The 21,077-nt window shown below is 43.4% G+C and overlaps 1 protein-coding gene across 1 annotated transcript in view; it reads left to right on the top strand.

The window, feature by feature from the left end:
* Positions 1-21,077, top strand: part of ZMAT2 (zinc finger matrin-type 2) — a 27,876-nt gene extending 6,799 nt beyond the window's left edge. Inside the window, exons 2-6 of the mRNA XM_053397437.1 lie at positions 12,168-12,261; positions 12,630-12,753; positions 13,763-13,836; positions 18,086-18,231; positions 20,440-21,077. Coding sequence (XP_053253412.1) covers positions 12,168-12,261; positions 12,630-12,753; positions 13,763-13,836; positions 18,086-18,231; positions 20,440-20,583 — 582 coding nt within the window. The 3' untranslated portion in view covers positions 20,584-21,077. The remainder of the gene's footprint in view (positions 1-12,167; positions 12,262-12,629; positions 12,754-13,762; positions 13,837-18,085; positions 18,232-20,439) is intronic.

The following is a 21,077-nucleotide window of genomic DNA, read 5'->3' as shown; positions in this document are numbered from 1 at the left end:
AAGTCTTGTATCATTACTGATTTGACCTGTTCGTCTTCCGTATGCCATTCTAATAATTTATACATTTTTAAAAGTAATTTAGTCTTGTTTTCTAACAGCTCCTTTTCAAATTTAGAGGTTTCATTAAAGAAATCTTTCTTTTTGTCAATCTTAAATATATAATTAAGTTGATGGTATTGTAACCAATATGTTATGCAGACAACTTATAATCATTATTTAATAGAGAGATTGGCCTATAATTTTTGACTAACAATACATCCGTTTCCGGTTTTGGGACAAGTGTGATATAGGCATCTTTGCAGGAATCTGGCACCTTCCCTGTGATTAATATCTGATTCATTATGTCTTTTAATGATTGTGCCAGGTAGACTTTGAATTTCTTATAGTACTTTGCTGATAGTCCATCTGGCGCTGGCAAGAAGGCTAACAATCTTAGTCATTGGGAGTAACTGCAAGGAACACCACTGCTGCTTGGTATGGTGTGGGCCACCCTCCTGTTCAACATAGAACAGGTGTGGGATAGTTCTTGGGAGAGTGCAAGGGAGACACAGATAATGAACCATGACTTTTGTCAGCAGCTGGAGCACATAGTCCCTGGATGAATGTGTTTCAGGGAGAAGAGCAAATGGTGTCACCTCCACCACCTTCGGGGTTGCAGTGGGATTCTGTAAACTGAGAACCACTCTCAGTTGGATGGCCAGATCAAATAGTGGCCAGTCTTCCAGAGGCCACACATGATATCTGGCTGTCCCGTCATCTGACATCCTATGTAGCCAAGCGAAACCAATCCAACCCAAAAAGCAATAGGGCTTGTGTTCAGCACCAAATTTAAACAGTGGTGAATGCAAGCTGGGACTGCAAAAGAACAATTGGGAGCCACTCCAAGGTACACACAAACTGGTTGCTCCTTTGCAACTACTTCTTTACCTTTCATTGCCTGACATAATATGATGTCAGGTTAGTGTGTCAGCCCAAAACAGTCTTGAGGGTCAAATTAGGAGACCTGTCAGGCTTAAGATTCTCCACTGCTGCTGCTGGTGTGCTCCCCATGCATCTGGGCTGTGATCACGCAAGGCAAATGTGTCCACAAGTCACTTCCAGCAGTGGGAATGAGTGGAATGCCTGCTTTTTGTCAGCAGAGAGCTTTCTTGTGTGTGGGAGACAGTGCTCCCTGCTGTTGGGGGAAGAGTGTTAAAGCAATATACAGCATTTGTATATAGCAAGGAGGGTTGGGGGAGACACGAGAGACAGTTATGATAGCTATTCAGTATTGTTTCTGTCCTCCGTTCCTTGTTCCGCCTGATGCTGTCCTGGCACCTCCAGTTGTTGGGTGTTTGTGTCTGGGGTCCTGAAGAGAGGCCATCTTGGGAATTTTGGAATAGCAGTGTGCTATTCTACGTGTGTTCTGTGGGCGGGCTGTTATGTGCAAAGTGCCCTGTCTCCATCATCTTCCACTGTGAGCTCTAAGTGTGCATGACATGAAACAGAGAGATAAAGATCCATGTTTTCACTTGTGCATAGGTGATCTGGAATTAGGAGTGAGGTTGCTGATGGTACCAAATTGTACAGGGTGGTAAAACCCAAAAAGGGGCTCCAAATTTATCTCTCCATGCTCAGTGAGTGAGCATCAAAATGGCAAACGTGATTAGATGTAAGCAAGTGTAAAGTGATGCAAATTGGGGCAAAGAATCAACCTCACATATATACTAATGATGTCTGATCTGGCAGTGGCTGATCAGGAAAGAGATATTGTGATCAAGGTGGGTAGTTCAATGAAAATATTGACTCAGTGTGTTACAGTGCTGATAAAGGTGGATTCCATATTAGGGGTCAGTAGAAAAAGGATCAGTAAGCTGCCAGGATTATTGGAGATCATTCTTACCCTGTGCAACTTGGATGGGCTTAGGCTCTCCAGGTAAACATAGAAGCATTTAATATGTTGGGAACACAAAAATGCTGGCAACAGCCACCTTTTCTGACAACTGTAAACCTTGCATTCTACATACCTTGGTTTATGAACAGCCCTGTTAACGAACTATTTGGTTTACGACCTCACAAAACTGAAAAGTAGTGTTCCAGAACTTTACCTCGGTCTACAAACGGAAGCCAAATGGTGGAAGGGCACGGTGGCGGGAGGCCTCATTAGGTAAAGCGTGCCTCGGTTTAAGAACGGATTTGGTTTAAGAACAGATTACAGGAACGGATTAAGTTCGTAAACCGAGGTACCACTGTACATGATTTTCAAATGGGTATTTAGAGGTGTTTGTGAGTAAACAATGGTGGAAACACTCCTCTAAATTTCCAGGTCTGGGATGTTAGCCTGGGACTCATGCAGAGTTTAGAAATTAAGCCTTTGGTTGAGGCCTCTATGAACTGTTGAAGATGTCTGTTTAAAGGAAGTGAAATTGAGGGAGAGAGAAATGACCTGGTAGCTTATAGTGTTGTGGAGGCAAGCATTAGGTTGGGAGCACCGCATTCCTAGTCTGAGTCCTTTGGCACCATTGAATGATTGCCTTTGTATCCCACCTTTCCTCCAAGGAATTGAGATATAAAAGCTAGGAGCCAAATGTTACCACAACGGAATGCCTAGGTGCCCCACAGATCAGCTGATCTGCACAGCAGCGCAGCACCAAAAGAAACATTTCTTTTAGTGCCATGCTGCCCCACAAGCTAGCTGACTGGCATGGTATGGCAGCAGCAGCAGCCTGCCAGATGGAGGTGTTAGTCGCCAAACTTGATGCCCAGACATCTCCACTTCCCCAGTGACTTTCGTAGCTGATCAGGGATTTGAACCCTGTTCTCTCAGGTTCTGGTCCAACACTCTAGCCGTTACACCACACTAGCACAGTAGGAAAGAAAGAAGGGAATAGGCAGACAGGAGTTTGACCATTTGGGGATTGCAGACCAGGAAGCCAAGGAAGCTAGGTCTGCCAGGTTTATATACGAGGATGGCATCTGTACTTTTTAGGGTGGCATAGAAGAGAAAATCCCACTAGGGGCAGGGGAACCATATCTCTGGTACAATTTCCCCATGGGTCCAGGGGCTGGATCTGGAAGTGGGATCCAGTTGGAAAGCAGCAGAGAGTGTTTGGTTATAAATTTTACAAATTGACATTCTCTGACAAATCTGCCAATGCAAGGCAATGTAAACTCTGGTTTGACTTGCCCTCAACAGCAGTGTGCCTGTGGGTACAGCTAAGAAACTTGTACCAGGAGCCAAGAACTTGGGTGATGTACATGTCCAGCTCAGACATCAGATTGATGAGCTCCGGCTGAAATTCTATCCTCAACTGTAGGTTTGAAAGAGATGCGCTGCACAGCGACCTTTGTGAGAACAGGAAGCTGGGCTAGATTGACCTTTGCTGTGATCCAGTAGGGTTATTCTTGTGTTTCCCTGCCACAGCAGACACAAACTATTTTCTTCTCTAGAGCTTCACCTTAACTACGCTTTTGTTTATCCAAACATTTTGCTACCCAAATGTGTTTTTTTGTTTGAAGAAATGCATTTGTACAATCGTTAAGAACAAAAGTATCACATTAGAGGTCCTTTTTCTGGTGGCAGCTTTGACTGAATCTTGTTTTATGCAGCTGAACATTTCCTGTGTTTTTGTGCCCTGTGATGAACGGTAGCCTGAGGTCCTTTTTTCTCCTTAGCTTATGTCTTCTCTTGGGGAGAGATTCACTGTAGCTGCTAAGCACTTGTTAAAAGATGTTGGGGCTTCCAGCAAACCCCTCGTTTGATCACACTGGAAAAGTTTCTTTGGAATCACAAGCCATGCCTTATTACAGCAAGATCTGAAGTTGAGTTTGATTCATTTCTCTCTGCCTGGCCTAGGGACATGGCTAAAAGATCTTCAAAAGGCTACAGCTTCTTTTTATTATCTAGGAGAAAAGTGAAGCAGCTAGTAAATTGCCTTCTCTCCAGGCACAGGCCAACTTTGATTTGTGATAGTGCTGCTTCAGTGAGGTTGAATCTGGAAAATACCCTCCCCCTCTAATGTTAATTTCTGCCTTGTAAATCTCCTTTCTTCTTTTTACCTGGAGAAGTGGCTAATGATCTTAGTCATGACATGTTTAAACCACTTAACAGGCTCTGGGAATAAATGAATCAAGATTTCAACCTCTCTCTGGGGCTCTCTTAATTCTTAGCTGTAGTTGTTTGCAGTGATTCCATTTTAAGAATTGCAAGGGGTAAGAGTGGCATGAAAATTTGATTCCAGTGCTGCTCTTCTTTTAAATGAGGCTTCTGTTGCTTGTTTTTATTGTTGTAAGATCATTCATTTGACTAATAAGGGGGAATATGACTTGTTAGGGTGTCAAGGCTTTTCCCGTTTCCCCCAAAGTCATAATTAGATAGAGAGAACTGTTTGCAGACCACTCCCCCCTCTTCTGCTTTATCAATACAGACTTTAAAATGCACATATTTGAAACCACCCAGTAGTGTATCCCACCTACGTCCATGCTCTGTAGTGTTACCCTCACTGTTAAACGACTCACGATTCTCAAGGGTCTGGCAGACCTTTCTGCAGTGGCAGAGCATGCCCCGCTGGCACCCAGGGCATGCGCATGCTGCGCCATGGAGGTGGAGTGTGTTGCTGGAGCGACTGCATCCTTCTCTGATTCCCTCCAGCTGTGAGTGTAACTTAGTTGAGATCCTGTGCACCCCTCAGAAAAGCGGAACGGGGAGAAACCCAACTCACCCTAAAAGCCTATAGGGGCACCAGTCACTCTCTCAGTGTCCATGGTACCATCCCTGACTCCTACCATTCACAGAGCTCTGTGCTGTTAACTCCCCATTGTAAGGAGCCAATCTGTGCAGTGACAAGGAAATGTCCCAATTATACCCTTCCCTCAGCACCAACCCATACAATCAGCCAAAAACAGACACATCACAGTGCCTGCATGAACCACTGCCTGCAGGAAAAATACAGCAACTGTAAATCTCCAGGAATCCCTGCACATAGGGGTCCTTATTTCCTTATATCATCCACACAGATTAGTAGCCATCATGCTTTGACTGCACAACACAAAGGGAAGAAAAGAGAGGCAGTACAACAGAGCATTCAGATAGCCCCCAGTAAAGGTAGCATCAGTGCAAGAAGGGCTCAAGGTCCAGTGTTAGACAGGAAGGAGGTAGGAACTAAGACAGGGGTCGGCAACCTAAGGCCCATGGGTTGGAGGAGCACCGGAAATAGCATATGCGCCCGGGCGCTCCTCCGACCTAGAAGAGTGTGTGTGTGCACATGCTCCAGCCCATCCAACGGACGGAGCATTGACCAGCCCATCCTCTGGTTATGGTTGCCAACCTCTGAACTAAGACAACCTACAATGAATGAAAAACTCCCTGGAACTTGAGATAACGAGGCTGGAAAATGGGAGATGCAAGTTTGAGCCCTGTCCTGAAGAGTGGTGGGAACAAGGCCCAACCCATCTTTTGCATGGTTGGTCAGCAGCAGTCATCTCAAGAAGCAAAAACAAGAGATCAGACAAAACTAGAACCATATGCATTCAGTGTCTTGATTCTCTATCCAAATCTGCTGGATTCTGGGAGTACCTGGTTCCTCTAGCATTTGTTTCCTGGTCTCAACTCCTCCCCTTCTTGCCTGTTGCAACCTGCCAATCCCAAGCCGGGATTGGGACTCGTGATATTCAACTACTTCAGGAGATAGGAGAAGGACACATAAAATCATGGAATTTGTAGAGTCGGAAATGACCCTGAGGATCACCTAGTCCAGGCATCCCCAACCTTCAGCCCTCCAGATGTTTTGGACTACAATTCCCATAATCCCTGACCACTAGTCCTGTTAGCTAGGGATCATGGGAGTTGTAGGCCAAAACGTCTGGGAGGCCGCAGGTTGGGGATGCCTGACCCTTCAATGCAGGAGTACACAGCTGTCACATACAGGGAACAAACCTGCAACGTTGGCATCATCAGCACCACGCTTTAACCAACTGAGTTATCCAGGCCACATGACAGGGCATTTGCTATCTCTCAGCCACAAACACACATACATAATGGATGGCGGCTAACAGTTTGAGGTTGAATCCTGACAAGACAGAAGTACCGTTTTGGGGGGACAGGAAGTGGGCAGGTGTGGAGGACTCCCTGGTTCTGAATGGGGTAACTGTGCCCCTGAAGGACCAGGTGCACAGCCTGGAAGGCATTTTGGACTCGCAGCTGTCCATGGAGGCGCAGGTCAATTCTGTGTCCAGGGCAGCTGTTTACCAGCTCCACCTGGTATGCACCACTGAGGCTGAGACCCTATCTGCCCGCGGACTGTCTCACCAGAGTGGTGCATGCTCTGGTTATCCCTCGCTTGGACTACTGCAATGTGCTCTATGTGGGGCTACCTTTGAAGGTGACCTGGAAACTGCAACTAATCCAGAATGCGGCAGCTAGACTGGTGGCTGGGAGCGGCCGTCGAGACCACATAACACCGGTCTTGAAAGACCTATATTGGCTTGCAGTATGTTTCCAAGCTCAATTCAGAGTGTTGGTGGTGACCTTTAAAGCCCTAAATGGCCTCGGTCTAGTATACCTTGAAGGAGTGTCTCCACCCCCATCGTTCTACCTGGAGACTGAGGTCCAGTGCCGAGGGCCTTCTGGCGGTTCCCTCACTGTGAGAAGCCAAGTTACAGGGAAACAGGCAGAGGGCCTTCTCGGTGGTGGCACCCACCCTGTGGAACGCCCTCCCACCAGATAACAACAACTACCAGACTTTTAGAAGACATCTGAAGGCAGCCCAGTTTAGGGAAGCTTTTAATGTTTGATGGATTACTGTATTTTAATATTTTGTTTTGGAAGCCACCCAGAGTGGCTGGGGAAGTCCAGTCAGATAGGCGGGGTATAAATAAATTAATAATAAATTAATAATAATAATAATTTCATTTGTATGCCACTTTTCCATAGTTGAAATCATGCTCAAGGCAGCTTACATAATTACAAACATCACAAAAGTAGTCATAAACAATAAATAAAACTTCAAAAAGTACACTGCCAAACGGAACAATTTCTACATGAATAATAAGAAAATATAAAATTAAGATACAAAATATGAATATCAATAACAGCAACAACAGCCCCTCCCCCAGCAATGCTCTCTGAACAATATCCTAGCCCAAGAGTCTGTTCAGCAGTCTCAGCTTTGTAGCTGGAGTCAGTCAGGCCCCACCCTCCCAGGCCAGGTGGAAAAAGGCTTGCGAGGCAGGGAGCAGAGCACTGGTCTGGTGTAAAGTGGGCCCAAGTTCAAGGGTTTTATTCAACTAACATTTATTCAGAGTAGACCCAATGGTCATGTCTAATTAGGGCAATTATTTTAAATGGGTCTATCTACTCTGAGTAATTTTAGTTGGATATAACCTAATGTCCTGATTGTGGTTGCCTAATAGGCAAGGTTGGGAGCAGTCCAAAGCTGAGAGCGTTGCCAGGCCACTCCAACAGGAGGTGTCTTTTGATGGTCCAGCATCCACATATAGCTTATTGCCTGCCTATCATCTTAATTGCTTGTCTGTCATGGGTTTCCTTTTATATTAGGGCTAGGGCCAGGGCCCCTGGGCCCCAGCTCTGGCTCCAGCTCCTGTGAAGTGTGAGAGGCATGCAGGTTATTTGAAGCACAACATAAACCCAAATGAAGCTGCCCAGACCCATACAATCCGCCATGGAAGCCATAAGTGCAGGCCCACAACTAAGAAATATCAGGTTGGGGAATACCAGGAAGAAAGGCTTTTCAGTGGTTGCCCTAATTCTATGAAACCTTATTTGTGGTTAGTGATGTTAAATTCTCGAGAATAATCTTTCGGAGAATATTCTCGTTTATTGAGAATATTAGAGAATTTTCATTTAAAATAGGAGAATATTCATTTTAATGCATTGAAAATGATATGTAAGCTTGTTCGGATGGCAACCAAAAACTGTTCAGATACTGTTATTAAATGGGGCAATGCAGTGAATTCACATTCTTTGATTTTTTGCACCAAACTTGAAATTGAAAATTCAGCGTGAATGACTCACGTTAATCACTAAGCCTGCCACTAACTGTATATTTATCATCAACTTTGAATTCTAATTATGATGTGTATGTATGAAATGTAGATTTTAAAGTAAAAGGAATATAAAATAACCCAGATCCACTACATGAATACATACAAATTCAAATGTTCATCACATTAAATGAATAGCATTTTCAAAACTAAAAAAAAAAAGTTTTCTGTAGCTCACATTTCAGAACTGCCAATGGTGAATGACACAATGCCCAGTAATTGGAACTGGATCAAAAAAATAATTATTCATTATTCATTACTTACATTGGCAGTATCACAGCTTGACTTATTATTTACTAGATTTTTTTAATGTGGGTTGTAAAACTAGAATTTATAGTTTGTGGAGAATATTCTCCAGGGAATTTTCTAGCAGAGAATATTTTCACCTCACCTCACTATTTGTGGTGGACCTAATTCTTGGAAACTTTATTTGTGGACCCTAAAATCCTTTCTATTCCAACAAGCTCTTTCTTTTAATTGCCAGTTTTCTGTTTTTAAATGGCTGTCGCTTTATGGATTGTTTTTACTATGATGTTCTTAATGTAATTTCTTATTTGTTGAGCTGCCTTGTGAAGGCTTGGCTCAAAAAGGCAAGATAAAGATAACACACACACACACTGTGTCCATTCAGATGTTTATTCTAAATTGATTATGTGTGTTTCAGTGTAGAAATTCTTTCTTGAGTCAAATGAAATAAATTAGAGATATGCTTACTGTGTGTAAAATAATGCTGGGGTGTTTTTGGGGGGAGGAATTATGGAATGGTGCTTGGTATCATAGGCTATTTCATGTACAGTGGTACCTCGGGTTACATACGCTTCAGGTTACAGACTCCGCTAACCCAGAAATAGTACCTTGGGTTAAGAACTTTGCTTCAGGATGAGAACAGAAATTGTGCTCTACCGGCACGGCGGCAGCAGAAGGCCCCATTAGCTAAAGTGGTGCTTCAGGTTAAGAACAGTTTCAGGTTAAGAACGGACCTCCGGAACGAATTAAGTACTTAACCCGAGGTACCACTGTACATTTGCTTTATTCTTAGGAATGAAGTTGTGTGGATTTTGTCACTTATTAATGCAACCCCTTCAACCCAGAGGTTGTAGCATACAGCTGACGTACGCAGAGGGGTGTTGTGCAATCTGAGCTCCTTCTCTCTTAACTTTGTTTGATGGTCTCCCCCATAGGTTTATTCATGAACAGGGAGAAACTCAGAATGAAAAACCATACAGGGGAACCTGTTTTTGTGCTTATTTAGTTGTTTCAGGGTTGGGATCCAATGTTAGAGCAGGAAGAGAAGATGCTGTCTTGCTGGGCTAAATGAGAAAGCATCTGTCAGTAGAACTACCACCCCGAAGAAGAAAAGGAAAAACAGCTAAAGAGAGAGGTCTCAAGGCTCTTACGCTGAAATTCAAATCTTGTAATCCTGCAAAGGGTGAAAGAAATAACAAGAAAAAAGCACCAAAATTAAAATGCTTGTGTAGAAATGCTTGACTAATTTTATTTTAGATTTTTCATTTTAAGTATCCCTTAGGCTCAGGCTTAGTAACAATTTAAAAATGTAAAACTTAACATAATTTAAATTTGAAGCTCTCCTCTCCTGAATGCTTTGGGCAGGCAACATTAATTTAAAACAGTCATAGTATTTTTGAAGGCAGATTAAAAAACTTGAAAAATGCTAAGACTCTTCTCTTCTTTTCTCTTCTCCCCTCTTCTTTTCTTTTAAAAGTTGAAAGCTACAACTCAGCTACCCATATTACATCTGGCTACGAAATGGTAGTTTAAGTAGAGGTCCAGGTTTGGAACATCCAGAAAAAAATGGGTTTCCAGAATTGGAACTGCTGTTTGAGAACACCTTGCTTTTTGCTGTTTGGTGCAGGAATGGCAGAGAGAGAATGGCAGAGAGAGTCAGTGTGGTGTACTGGTTAAGAGCGGTAGTCACGTAATCTGGGGAACCGGGTTCACGTCTCCGCTCCTCCACATGCAGCTGCTGGGTGACCTTGGACCAGTCACACTTCTCTGAAGTCTCTCAGCCCCACTCACCTCACAGAGTGTTTGTTGTGGGGGAGGAAGGGAAAGGAGAATGTTAGCCGCTTTGAGACTCCTTAAAGGGAGTGAAAGGCGGGATATCAAATCCAAACTCTTCTTCTCTTCTTCAGAATTAAGAGGCTCACTCAACCAGATGGAGGGCTGGCCACATGTGGTTATCCTTGAAGAGCACATCTGTCTGGCCAAGCAGGTGGTTCTATGTCCTGTGCTGCTAATTGTTACGAGATTTAAAAAGATGGGAAGCAAGTATAACCCACATTCCTAAAATAAATTGGCTTTTTAACCTTTAACCTTAAATGGGTCTAAGAGTAGATCTTTGGATGTTGCCGAGTTTTGCACCCCATCTGTGAAATAGTTCCCCGCTCTCTTGTACTATGTATCTGTGTTTCTTTATCAGGAGGAGAATTTGCCCTAGAATTTCCTAACATGGCATCTGGGTGGCTAGGTGTCACTGTGCCAAATGCTTGCCCCATTCTATTGGGAAGCCTCTTTATTTTTTAAAGATATGATGCTTGTTTCCTTGGGAAAAACTTAAGGCACACTCTGCCTCTTCCTGTTTTACAAATCTGCCCTGGCCTGCTTCATAGGAGTCCTATTGGGTCAGATCAAAGGTTCATCTGGTTCCACAACCTGTTTCCAACAGTGGTTAAGCAGATGCTTTGGAGAAGCCCTGAAGGTGGACAGCAAGGCAACAACTTTTCTCAATTTTATGTTCACCAGCAACTGATAGGCGCTGCCTTAGAAACTAGTGATTCCATTTAGCTATCCTGGCTAATAACCATTGATAAATTTAGCCTCCATAAATTTATCTAATGTATTTTTAAAACCAGCCAAGCTAATGGCCATCACCGTACAGTAAATTCCATAAGTTAGCTCTATATTGGGTGAAGAACTACTTCTTTTGCCTGTTCTGAATATATTGGTCATCCATTCCACTGAGAGTGTTTTACTTGGTGCTCACTTTCATTTCATGGATTTATATCCTTGAGTGTCAGCCTGCTTCCTGGACACACTCAGATTCTTGCGTGCTTTTCAGAAGCTCAAGTTAGCATTGTATAAGAAAGAGTTCTACTGTCACAGGAGGGGGGGACTTTTTTGTACCCTTTGCATATCTTTTTAAAAAGTCATTTCATTCTTTATTTACAGATGCAAAATATTTTTAATCAGGCACACACAGTCAGTAAAACAATCTTATAAATGATATCTCATTTCTGTATCCGAACAAATTATACCATGTTTAATTTTATAAACCCCTATCATGACCCACTCTTACTTACATTTCCCCCTTGTACTTAAAAGCTCTTGAAAGTCAAGTAGTATCCTTTAAAGCTTTCCAGGTATAAGTCTGTTTTTCTACTGACTTGGTGATACCACCCTCATTTCACAAATGTATATCATGGTTGTGCCAGCCTCCCATATCTACTCAAGTTCCTGCATGCTTGTTGGAAATCTTCTGCCTTTATTTTGCTATAGTTAGCAGAGAATAAGCAATACTATACACAGTGCCAGCTTCTTGGTCTTGTAGCTGTCTCCATCTGCTGTAAAGCATATTTCAGTCAGTGGAGGAGTAAAGCCATGCCCTGCATCTGCAAAGCAGCTATTTAAAGATAATTTTTTAAAGTAATCTGTTCTTGGGACTCACTGTGCAGTCCTATATATGTCCCAGGCGTCAGGTATCTGATGCAGCTACCTTGCCGAAGCTAAGCAAGTCCGAGTCTGGTCAGTAGGGGGACCCTGTGCCTGCCACATTTAGCTCTATGAAGGAAGGAAGAGGGGATATAGATCAAACAAACAAACAAACAAACAAACAAAGGTTTACTCAGAAGCAAGTCCCACTTTATTCAATAGGGCTGAACCCCCAAGAAGAGTTCTTTGGATTGCACTTTCAATTGGTTGGATTGCTGTAATGCTCTCTATGTGGGGCTGCCTTTGAAAAGTGCTTAGAAACTTTGACTGGCTCAAAGAGTAGCAGCCAGATTGCTTGGGCTACTTGTTTGTAGTCACCCTTGGTGGTTTGCAGGACTAAGACTTCCTTGCTTTGCTGAATTGAATGTTGAATTTCTGCATTTTCCTTTGGTTTGTAGGCTAAAAACCTGGACTTCCGCCGGAAGTGGGACAAAGATGAATATGAGAAGCTTGCAGAGAAACGACTCACGGAAGAGAGAGAAAAGAAAGATGGTTTGTAACATACTGACTTCTTCTGTTAAGAGCCACTGGCTTAGTTTGTAGAACATAATGCAAAATTGCAGAGGAAAAATACGGACCACTTAATTCTGTGTTCTGCTTCCATCCAAAACAAATTGTAATAACCTGTTCCTTTCCTGATGCTCTTGATGCAGTTCATGAAACAAAGAACGACTAAGAGCAGGTTCATCTGATTTTAGAAGCAGGGAATTAAAAGTAAACGAGAAGACTAAGTTGAAGTTCTTGAGGAGCATATTTTGTCCAGTGCATAAACAAAGTATTGTTTTGCATTTTGAAATACAGTTTTGAATTCCCAGTTTAAACTGAAGCAGTTTAAGAAAACCTTATTGATTATGTTTTAGGCAAACCAGTGCAACCTGTCAAGCGTGAGCTTCTTCGGCACCGAGACTACAAGGTGGACCTGGAATCCAAACTGGGCAAAACCATTGTTATTACCAAAACAACGCCGCAGTCTGAGATGGGAGGGTGAGTCATCCTGAGTCTTTGCAATGCTTGTTCAAAGAGCACACAGCAACTAAACATCCAGATGCCTCTATCTCTGTTCTAAATCTGTGCCTGGGAGCTATGGTCAGGTGGATGAGGGCTAACAGATTGAAATTGAATCCAGACATGGTCATGGAGGGCACAGATTTTTCTGCGGCTAAGGAGGTTGGAATTTCCTCTGGATTTTTTGAATTGCACACTTCCGATAAGTAGACCTATTTTGTACTGGGCTCCACCCCTTAGGCATTACCTGATTACCAGAATTTTAGTTTCAAAGTACTAGTGACCCTCAGGGGAACATGCCTGGTCCTTAACCCCTGTCGATATTTTACACTGGTGAACAAGTCTGTAAAGCAAGAGGTTAAAAAGGCACACCCACCCCTCCAAACTTCACGTGGGGGGAAATGAAACTTCAAAAGTGATGTGCATTGGGAATTTGTGCTGCCCTCTGCTGTTTGGAGCGAGCTTTTTAGCAGAGCTAATAGGTGATAGCTGCTGCTAAGGATGAATGGCCTCAGAATACCACTCCATACCACCATGTCTGCCTATCTACCTTAATATCATGGCAGTACAAGAAGGAGAAAATGTGCAGTGGGACCAGTGCTCTGATTTGCTGTGCAAATTCTCATGTGCTGCTCTTGCTTTGTGAGATAGCCCATGAGCCCCTGAAGTCTTGGGTACATGGCAAGTAGCAAAGTTCAGTCTCTTAGGCTCAGCAATTTTTTTTAATATTTTCTTGCACATGCAAGTTCCAGACTGCAGGACAAGGGGCTTTGTGTGGGATTATTTCCATAGATGGCAAGGCAGAGCACTTAATGAAGAGAAATTGTGCCTGTATTCAACCTGTTTCTGAAAGTTCAGTAACATTGACTAGACAGCCCTCGTGTAGTTCTCACCTTAATTTGATATGAAATAGAAACTGAGAATCCTTACGTAAAATAAATCTCCTGTTAGATATGAGAACTGATGTCCTTTCCCCCTTTCTCTCCAGGTATTACTGTAATGTCTGTGACTGTGTAGTTAAAGATTCCATCAACTTCTTGGACCATATCAATGGCAAAAAACGTAAGGATAAAGCACTTTTTTTTTCATTTGCCAAGAAATACAATATTACCTGTCTTGGAAAACAGAGGAAGCTATCCTGATTGTCCTTCAGCAGCTTTTGGTCCTGTGGGACCTGCCAAGTATTCATTCACAGATCTAGTTCCCTTTGATTCTGCTCATTTATTGGGAGATCCCAGAGGGAGAGCAGGTGCTTGTTACTCCTTTGAAACTTGTCTTCAGGGTTCCATCCTCTTGTCCAACGTGGACATGTAGCTCCAAGAGAGGTGATGTGAAGATATGATGTATTAGTGCTCCTCTTAGTACTCCATGTACAGGTCTCCTTGGCCCTATGATCTCAAGTCTTTCTCAGTTCTGATTGAAACTAGATACAAACAAACTAATTGCAGTTTAATAATAATATTAATAATAATGAGGCTTGAGATAATGGTGGCTGACAAGGCCAAGTGGCGGAACAGGCTCACTTCTCACTGATGTGGTTCAGTTTTCCTTCACCACTGAGGCCTTTGGGTGCTTTTGTATCCTATTCATCTTCATGGGTAAGTGAGAACACCTAGGAGCAGTTTTCACAATGTTTATTTGAAGGAAAGGCTGCAGTCTCAGACTAGAACTGAGCAACTTTCATTCATGTCTTCATGGTCTCAGGATCTGAGCACTGCAGGGCATAGTTGATTGGACTGTGTTGGCAGGGTTTCTATGAGATGAGTCACTGGGATGAATCTGTTTTATAGTGAGTCAGATCATTCACTCAAGACCTCACAGAGTTTCCCCCTTGCTCTGCTGCCTGAGGGACATTCAACATGCAAAATCATAGGCTCTGCCCTTGAACTGTGGTCCTTCTTCAATAGCTTCCTCTAGTTTTTCAAGCACAATTTATGGTTCATGTTTTATTGGATAGATCAGCCTTGCAACTCTTTATTCCATGAGTGGTTGCATACTCCTCCTTCCCCTCCCACTCTGCTGCCATACCAACTTCCTCTGGGCTTAGGAAGACACATCCCCCATCATCAAAATGGGAAGCCAAACATAGGAAGCTTTCTCTCTTGGCTGTCCCCCCCCTTGATATTTGGTGGTCCAAGGAAAGAAGCAGCATAGTTGAAATGTGTTTTGTGTAATTTGATCTGCCTCCGTGGTTGGAAGCTGTATGTTGAATACTAGTTGCTGCAAACCACAGGAGGGGAGGGTGCTGTTGTGCGCAGGTCCTCCTTGTGGGCTTCCCATAGGCATCTGGCTGGCTCCTGTGAGAGCTGGATGCTGTGCTAGGTGGGCCATTGGCCTGATCCAGGAGGCTCTTCTTTTGTTCTTGTAAGCTTTTGTTTAATAAGAAGAGGGAATCTCTGACTTTTCTAGACATAAAAGCTGTTCCCTTGGAGATTAGAGAACACCTTGGAGGTGTGGAAGCCATCACTCAGAAGGCTAGAGGGTTGGGCGTTGATGAGGTCCCTGATTCATCCACCCCTTTCCCCCTATTTCATTTTATGACTTCCTTGATCTTAGAGGAAGTCACATGAACACCCATCAGAAGGTGGCTTCTTCGGTGTGGCATTCTTTATTTGGAGCAAACTAGAATCTCTAGGTAAAGGTAAAGGGACCCCTGACCATTAGGTCCAGTCATGGCCGACTCTGGGGTTGCGGCGCTCATCTTGTTTTATTGGCCGAGGGAGCCGGCGTACAGCTTCCGGGTCATGTGGCCAGCATGACTAAGCCGCTTCTGGCGAACCAGAGCAGCGCACGGAAACACCGTTTACGTTCCCGCCGGAGCGGTACCTATTTATCTACTTGCACTTTGACAGGGACCGAGCAATGGGAGCTCACCCCGTCGCGGGGATTTGAACCGCCAACCTTCTGATCGGCAAGTCCTAGGCTCTGTGGTTTAACCCACAGCGCCACCCACGAATCCCCCTAATAATGGTGTTGTGGAGAGTGTAGGGTTCTTGATGTGTGGGGCCATTCTGCAACAATGGCTATGCATATGGAGGCAGACTCCATGTGGTGCTTTGATAGCAGACCCTACATGGTGGAGGTTAACTGGATCTCTCCACAGGGACCTATTGGTTTTTGCATCCCAGCAGCAGAATTCTTAGAGAGATGCAATATGTGTTTGTATTAATATATACAAAAGCTTATGCTGTATTTGCCAAGACGCTTGGATGCAAGCATGAATCAAGGTTCAGACATTGGGAATGCACTGTGGAGCTCGTTGAAGATGCAGAAACAACTGCTGTCGTATCAGGTCTTTTTTTATTAGGTTTTGTTAACCAAACAAAAAACCTTCGTACTTGCTCCAACTAGACTGTCCCTTCCCCCACTCCCAGCAGGAGGACCATCTCCCATCAACTGGCCTGTGGGAAGGAACAGGAGAGTAAAGGAGGCAGGCAAAGAGGATTTCAGAGCCTGCTCCAGCTGGTCTGTTTTCTCCCCATCACATGGCCAACTGACACCAGTTGTTCTGTGGCAGGAATCTTGATGACATTTATATTTTTTTATTGTTTTATTGTAGTTTTGAAACTAATGTGTTTTGATTTTGCTTGTAAATCCACCTTTGATGTCCTTAAATTAAGATATAAATAATAATTGACATTCCCTGATACAGTTACAGATTTCCATATCTTCCTGAATTTTATCTATAAATAGCTATTGTTCAAATTTCAAACTACCTTCTAGTGTTTCTAAACAGACATCTTTACACCATGAGCATGAGAGAACCTCCTCACCCCAAATTGTCCTTTAGTATACCTCCTAGATATAAATATATTCCAGGTGACTAAATGAATTCAGTTGGAGGAAAGTAAAAGTTTGGTTTGCTTTTGAATGCCATATATCTTGCAAGCTCTCATGTATCTGGGTCCCAACTGTTAGTCTTTTCCCATGTATTCATTTATATTACTGCATTTTTCTATTTCTGTTTTCTTACATGCCTAGTTTTATGTTCTATTTTTTTCTAAATAAATTTGAGGTTATTCAAGGTTCTGCCACTTGCCCTATGTTATTAAGGTTATGCTTAACAGCCCTAGGTTACTTGATCATTGTCATATTTGGTCAGTTCACTGTCTTCACAGTTCAGCTATGATCCTGCTGTCTTACATGACAGATTTATTGTATTTTATTATACTTTTATAGTATTAAAACTGTGTCCACTGCTTTAACGGACTCTGGGCCAAAAAGCAGTACAGAAAAAAATGTAACATAACACTTATTCTTTGATTACTTCCAATAAATGCAGAGGAGTGATGAATGATATAGTTGGAAAGCCCCAATTTTTTAGTATCCTTAGTTCTTGTTTGTGCTAACCAGATATCTCTACAGTTACAGACTAAAGGATAATCTTTTTAATAGAAATGTTGATCTGTTCCCTTCAATATGTAAACCAAGGCAGTTAATAAAAGATAGATAACCAAAAAGGTTCTGCTCCTGGCCCACACCGATTGCACCTCATGTCTAGATGATATATGCAGTGCATTCTAGCTTAATTAAACTCTGACAGATATAGATGCAAGAAGCAAGCAGAGTATGACTCATTAGCTACCCGTTTGTAGGAGATACAAGTCCAGCAGGCAAATTTGGTCTCATCCCACTTCAGACATGCAGTTTATGGAATTTGTCAACATGATCACTCAGGTGCACTCCCCCACCCCCACGGAATTGCTTCCTGTAGGGAAAAAAGAGTATTTGCAAGCTCAGTTGGCTTAGAGGCAATCCTGCAATGTTACAGAAGGCACCAGTCACTTGCAGCACAAGTCTAATTTGCTATGCATAGTTGGATATTAGCTGGGGTGGGGATGGAGGTAATCAGAAAGAGGGAGAGAGCACAGAGGATAGTTATTCCACTTCTTCCCTGCTGGGTCAATCAAGACCTTCAACTCTGATGCACTATTAATTAAGAGCTTGGCGAGCATGATTGCCTATATCTCAAATTAACCTTCGGAGTTAGCATAGCCTGCCCATATAAAAACAGGGCTGTACTGTACTGTGCAAAGCAGCCAGTTTCAAAGACAGCATTTTCACAGTTCTTTGCTACAGAAATGTAAGGATGAAAATGATTTTCAAGATGCAGCTTGGCTCTTAATCTTTTTCTCTATTGCCTAAGAGAGTCTGAAGTTTGGTCGGCTGTGAAGAGAGATGCTGGGGGAAGATGAAGCTAGGTATCCAGAAAAGTATAATATTTTGCTCCCATCGGGACAAAGGTTTTTGCTTGGCTGCTGAATATTGGCAGGATTTCTGAGACAGTGTTGTTGGTTCCCTCTTTTTCTAGATCAGAGGAATCTGGGCATGTCTATGAGAGTGGAGCGCTCCACACTGGATCAAGTGAAAAAACGCTTTGAGGTGAACAAGAAGAAAATGGAGGAGAAGCAGAAGGATTATGACTTTGAGGAGAGGATGAAGGAGCTCAGAGAAGAGGTGAACTGTTGCCCGGAATTGAAACAATTAGCATACCTGGAAAGGAATAACACCTAACTAAGGGGCTTTCTGTCACAATTGGATGGCTAAAAAGAGCCATTTAACATGCTAAAAAATGAAAGTGTGGCAATACATTTTCTTAACTTTCCAGTATTTCTGAAATAGTGGTTGCTTTTGATCCCATCATAGTGCTGATACTAGTTTATTCTCACTCCAAAAATTGCTCTGGTCCTGTTGCTTAGGCAGGGAGCTAAAGCTGCCAGGGAGATATTTCTCTGTGTTTGGTCTCCTCAGTGCAACACTGACCTGCAGGTGGCAGCCAAGATTTTTCCTGTTGTAGTTCATTCTGTCTGCAGCAACCTCAGGAGGGCTTGCATTATTTCCAGTGTGTCTTGCTCTCTTTATAGGGAAGCTGTGCAGTCCCAGCACTTTTCCTTTTATAAACCAAAGTGTGCCAAAGATTAGAATGATTTCTCTCACACAGTAGGTGGACAGATTGGGGGAGATAGTCTGTCTCCCCCCTGCCCTTTCTGATACAGGCAGAACCTCTTTCTTTAACACGTTTTTGTCTGTGGGGGGTTTTTACTTGTCATGGGAGAGACTTCAGTGCCATCCATTGCAGCTTGCCCTTCCAAAAACAAAAGAAAACATTTCTTCACTTAACTCCTTCAGGGCCTATGTGCATATTTTATGCAGGTTGCGGAACTCAGCTTTTTTTTGCATAGAAAGTTGATATTTAACACAGAATGCACAGACCCCTTTATAGATCCCAGTAAAGAACACAGGCTGATCCTTCCCTGGATGTGTGATTTGTAGACCTTCTTTCATAGGCAAGTCAGTCTTTCGTAGGCACAGTCACCTTTTTCTCCCTGGAGAATCACAGAAGAATTACAGGTAACTCACAACTTATGTGTGTTTAACATATGTGATTTCAGCTTTACATGGTTGAAGGCCGGCTGGTTGAAATCACACAAATTAAATGCACAGAAGGTGGAGAGCTGAAAAGGTCTTTTTGCGCAGGGTTTTCTTGGCATGGAAAGAGCATTTAAGCTCCCAGGTGTCCTTACTGGGCTCTGGAAGGCTCTTGCGAGATCTCATGGGAACTTGGATGGCCATGTGAGATCACACAAGAGCCTCCCTGGACTTAGGGCAGGGTGCCCTTAAGACTCGTTGGGTGCACTGACTCTAGAAAGTAAGATTGTGTGTAAACGCTATCCTCAAAATGTAACCCCTGCGTAAGACATGTGACTTACCTGTATAAGGTTTCATAGCAGCTTTGGTGAAACCTTTAGATAAGCCACACCAGCGCTTCTCTCTCTCCCCCTCCCCCTCTCCCTTTTACTGACTGTTTGGCTGTAGGTGAGGAAAACCAATTGCTCACCAGTTTAGGGAAATGAAATTACCATGTCATATGGGAAATGCAGAAGTAGCTTCCTTTACAATTCCAACAGCATTTTTTTTTTAATTTTACAAATCAAGCCAATGGGTTTGATCTCTCCGTGTTTGCCAATGGCTGCTCTGAAAGAGTCCCACGGTGCCCCTGCATGTTTGAGAGAGTTGTGCAAACAGGAGAGTCCTTTGAGCTTCAACAGCCTCAATAGCTGCCAAGGAGTCAGTCGCTGAAGTCACACTTCTGCATCCCCCAACACATCTGGCGCCGTTCCAGGCCTTGTGATCTCACAGAACGAAACATTTTGATTAGAGCTGTGGAAACCCTTTGATGCCAAAACCCCCCAAAGCCACTCAGAGCACAGCTTATGTTCCACTGAGCAGCTGTCACTCGGCTGTTCCAACAGCCATCAGATACTGACATTGTCTGTCGCCATCGTTCAGCACCACAGTTGTTGGAATGGGGCATCAGTACAGAATCCATGTCCATTGCTTTTAAAGCAAAGCTGCATTTTCATTACTGTTAATTTCTGATGAAGCCTTTGGCATTTGTTTAATAGCAGTTGCTGACAGTTGCTGGACACACTGTATTCTTCACATGTCACTTCGGTGTGAGTGTCTTTGGGCTGCTGTCTTTCCACTGCTCCTCTGGGACCAACCAGAGGAGCCAACATTTCTCTTCCATCCATTGTTTGCTGTGCAGACAGGGAAGAAAATGTTGCCTCTGCGGTCTGATTCCCTAAGTTGTGTCTTCCGTGTCTTTAAGATTTTGGTTGCGCAAGCGAGCTTGACTCATTTGGCAGTTTCCCTTTGTTGCAGGAGGAAAAGGCCAAAGCCTACAAAAAGGAAAAACAGAGGGAGAAGAAAAGGAGAGCTGAGGAAGACTTGACGTTTGAGGAAGACGATGAGATGGCGGCTGTGATGGGTTTCTCTGGTTTTGGCTCTACCAAGAAGAGCCACTGATCAGCCATGAACTTCCACCTGGATGGATATTGTTTCTGCCCTCATGATGCTTGAAAACCCTTGGAAGACTTTATTAGAGAATTTGTATCGAAATGTCCTGGTAGAAGCTGGCTGTAGGAGTTGGGAAGGAATCACACACTCTTCCTGTGTGGGGCTGGCTACTCCCTGCTGTTGCTAGTATCCTGCCTGCCTGCAAAGATAACATCACAATTGCCTGTGAGGTGGTAAACCTAAATATCTGATAAAGAACTTTAGCATCCCCCACCCCCCCAAGCTCCTTGGGGGATAAACCCATTTTAAAGATTTTTTTAACTCTTCATTTCCTATGATGAGCCTGCAGTTGGAGGTTTCTTTTGGAGCCCCCAATTCTTGCCCCTGCCTTCAGCTGCCCCTTTCCCTATATGAGTTCTGCTTGCTTCATGTTGTATGGCCTTCTGCACGAGAGACATTCTGCTGAGTACACTTTTCCTGTTAATAAAGTGTTACAAATCTTA

Source organism: Podarcis raffonei, chromosome 7 (genome assembly GCF_027172205.1).
Source record: "Podarcis raffonei isolate rPodRaf1 chromosome 7, rPodRaf1.pri, whole genome shotgun sequence".
Lineage (NCBI taxonomy): Eukaryota > Metazoa > Chordata > Lepidosauria > Squamata > Lacertidae > Podarcis > Podarcis raffonei.
This window is presented reverse-complemented; position numbering and strand designations above follow the sequence as displayed.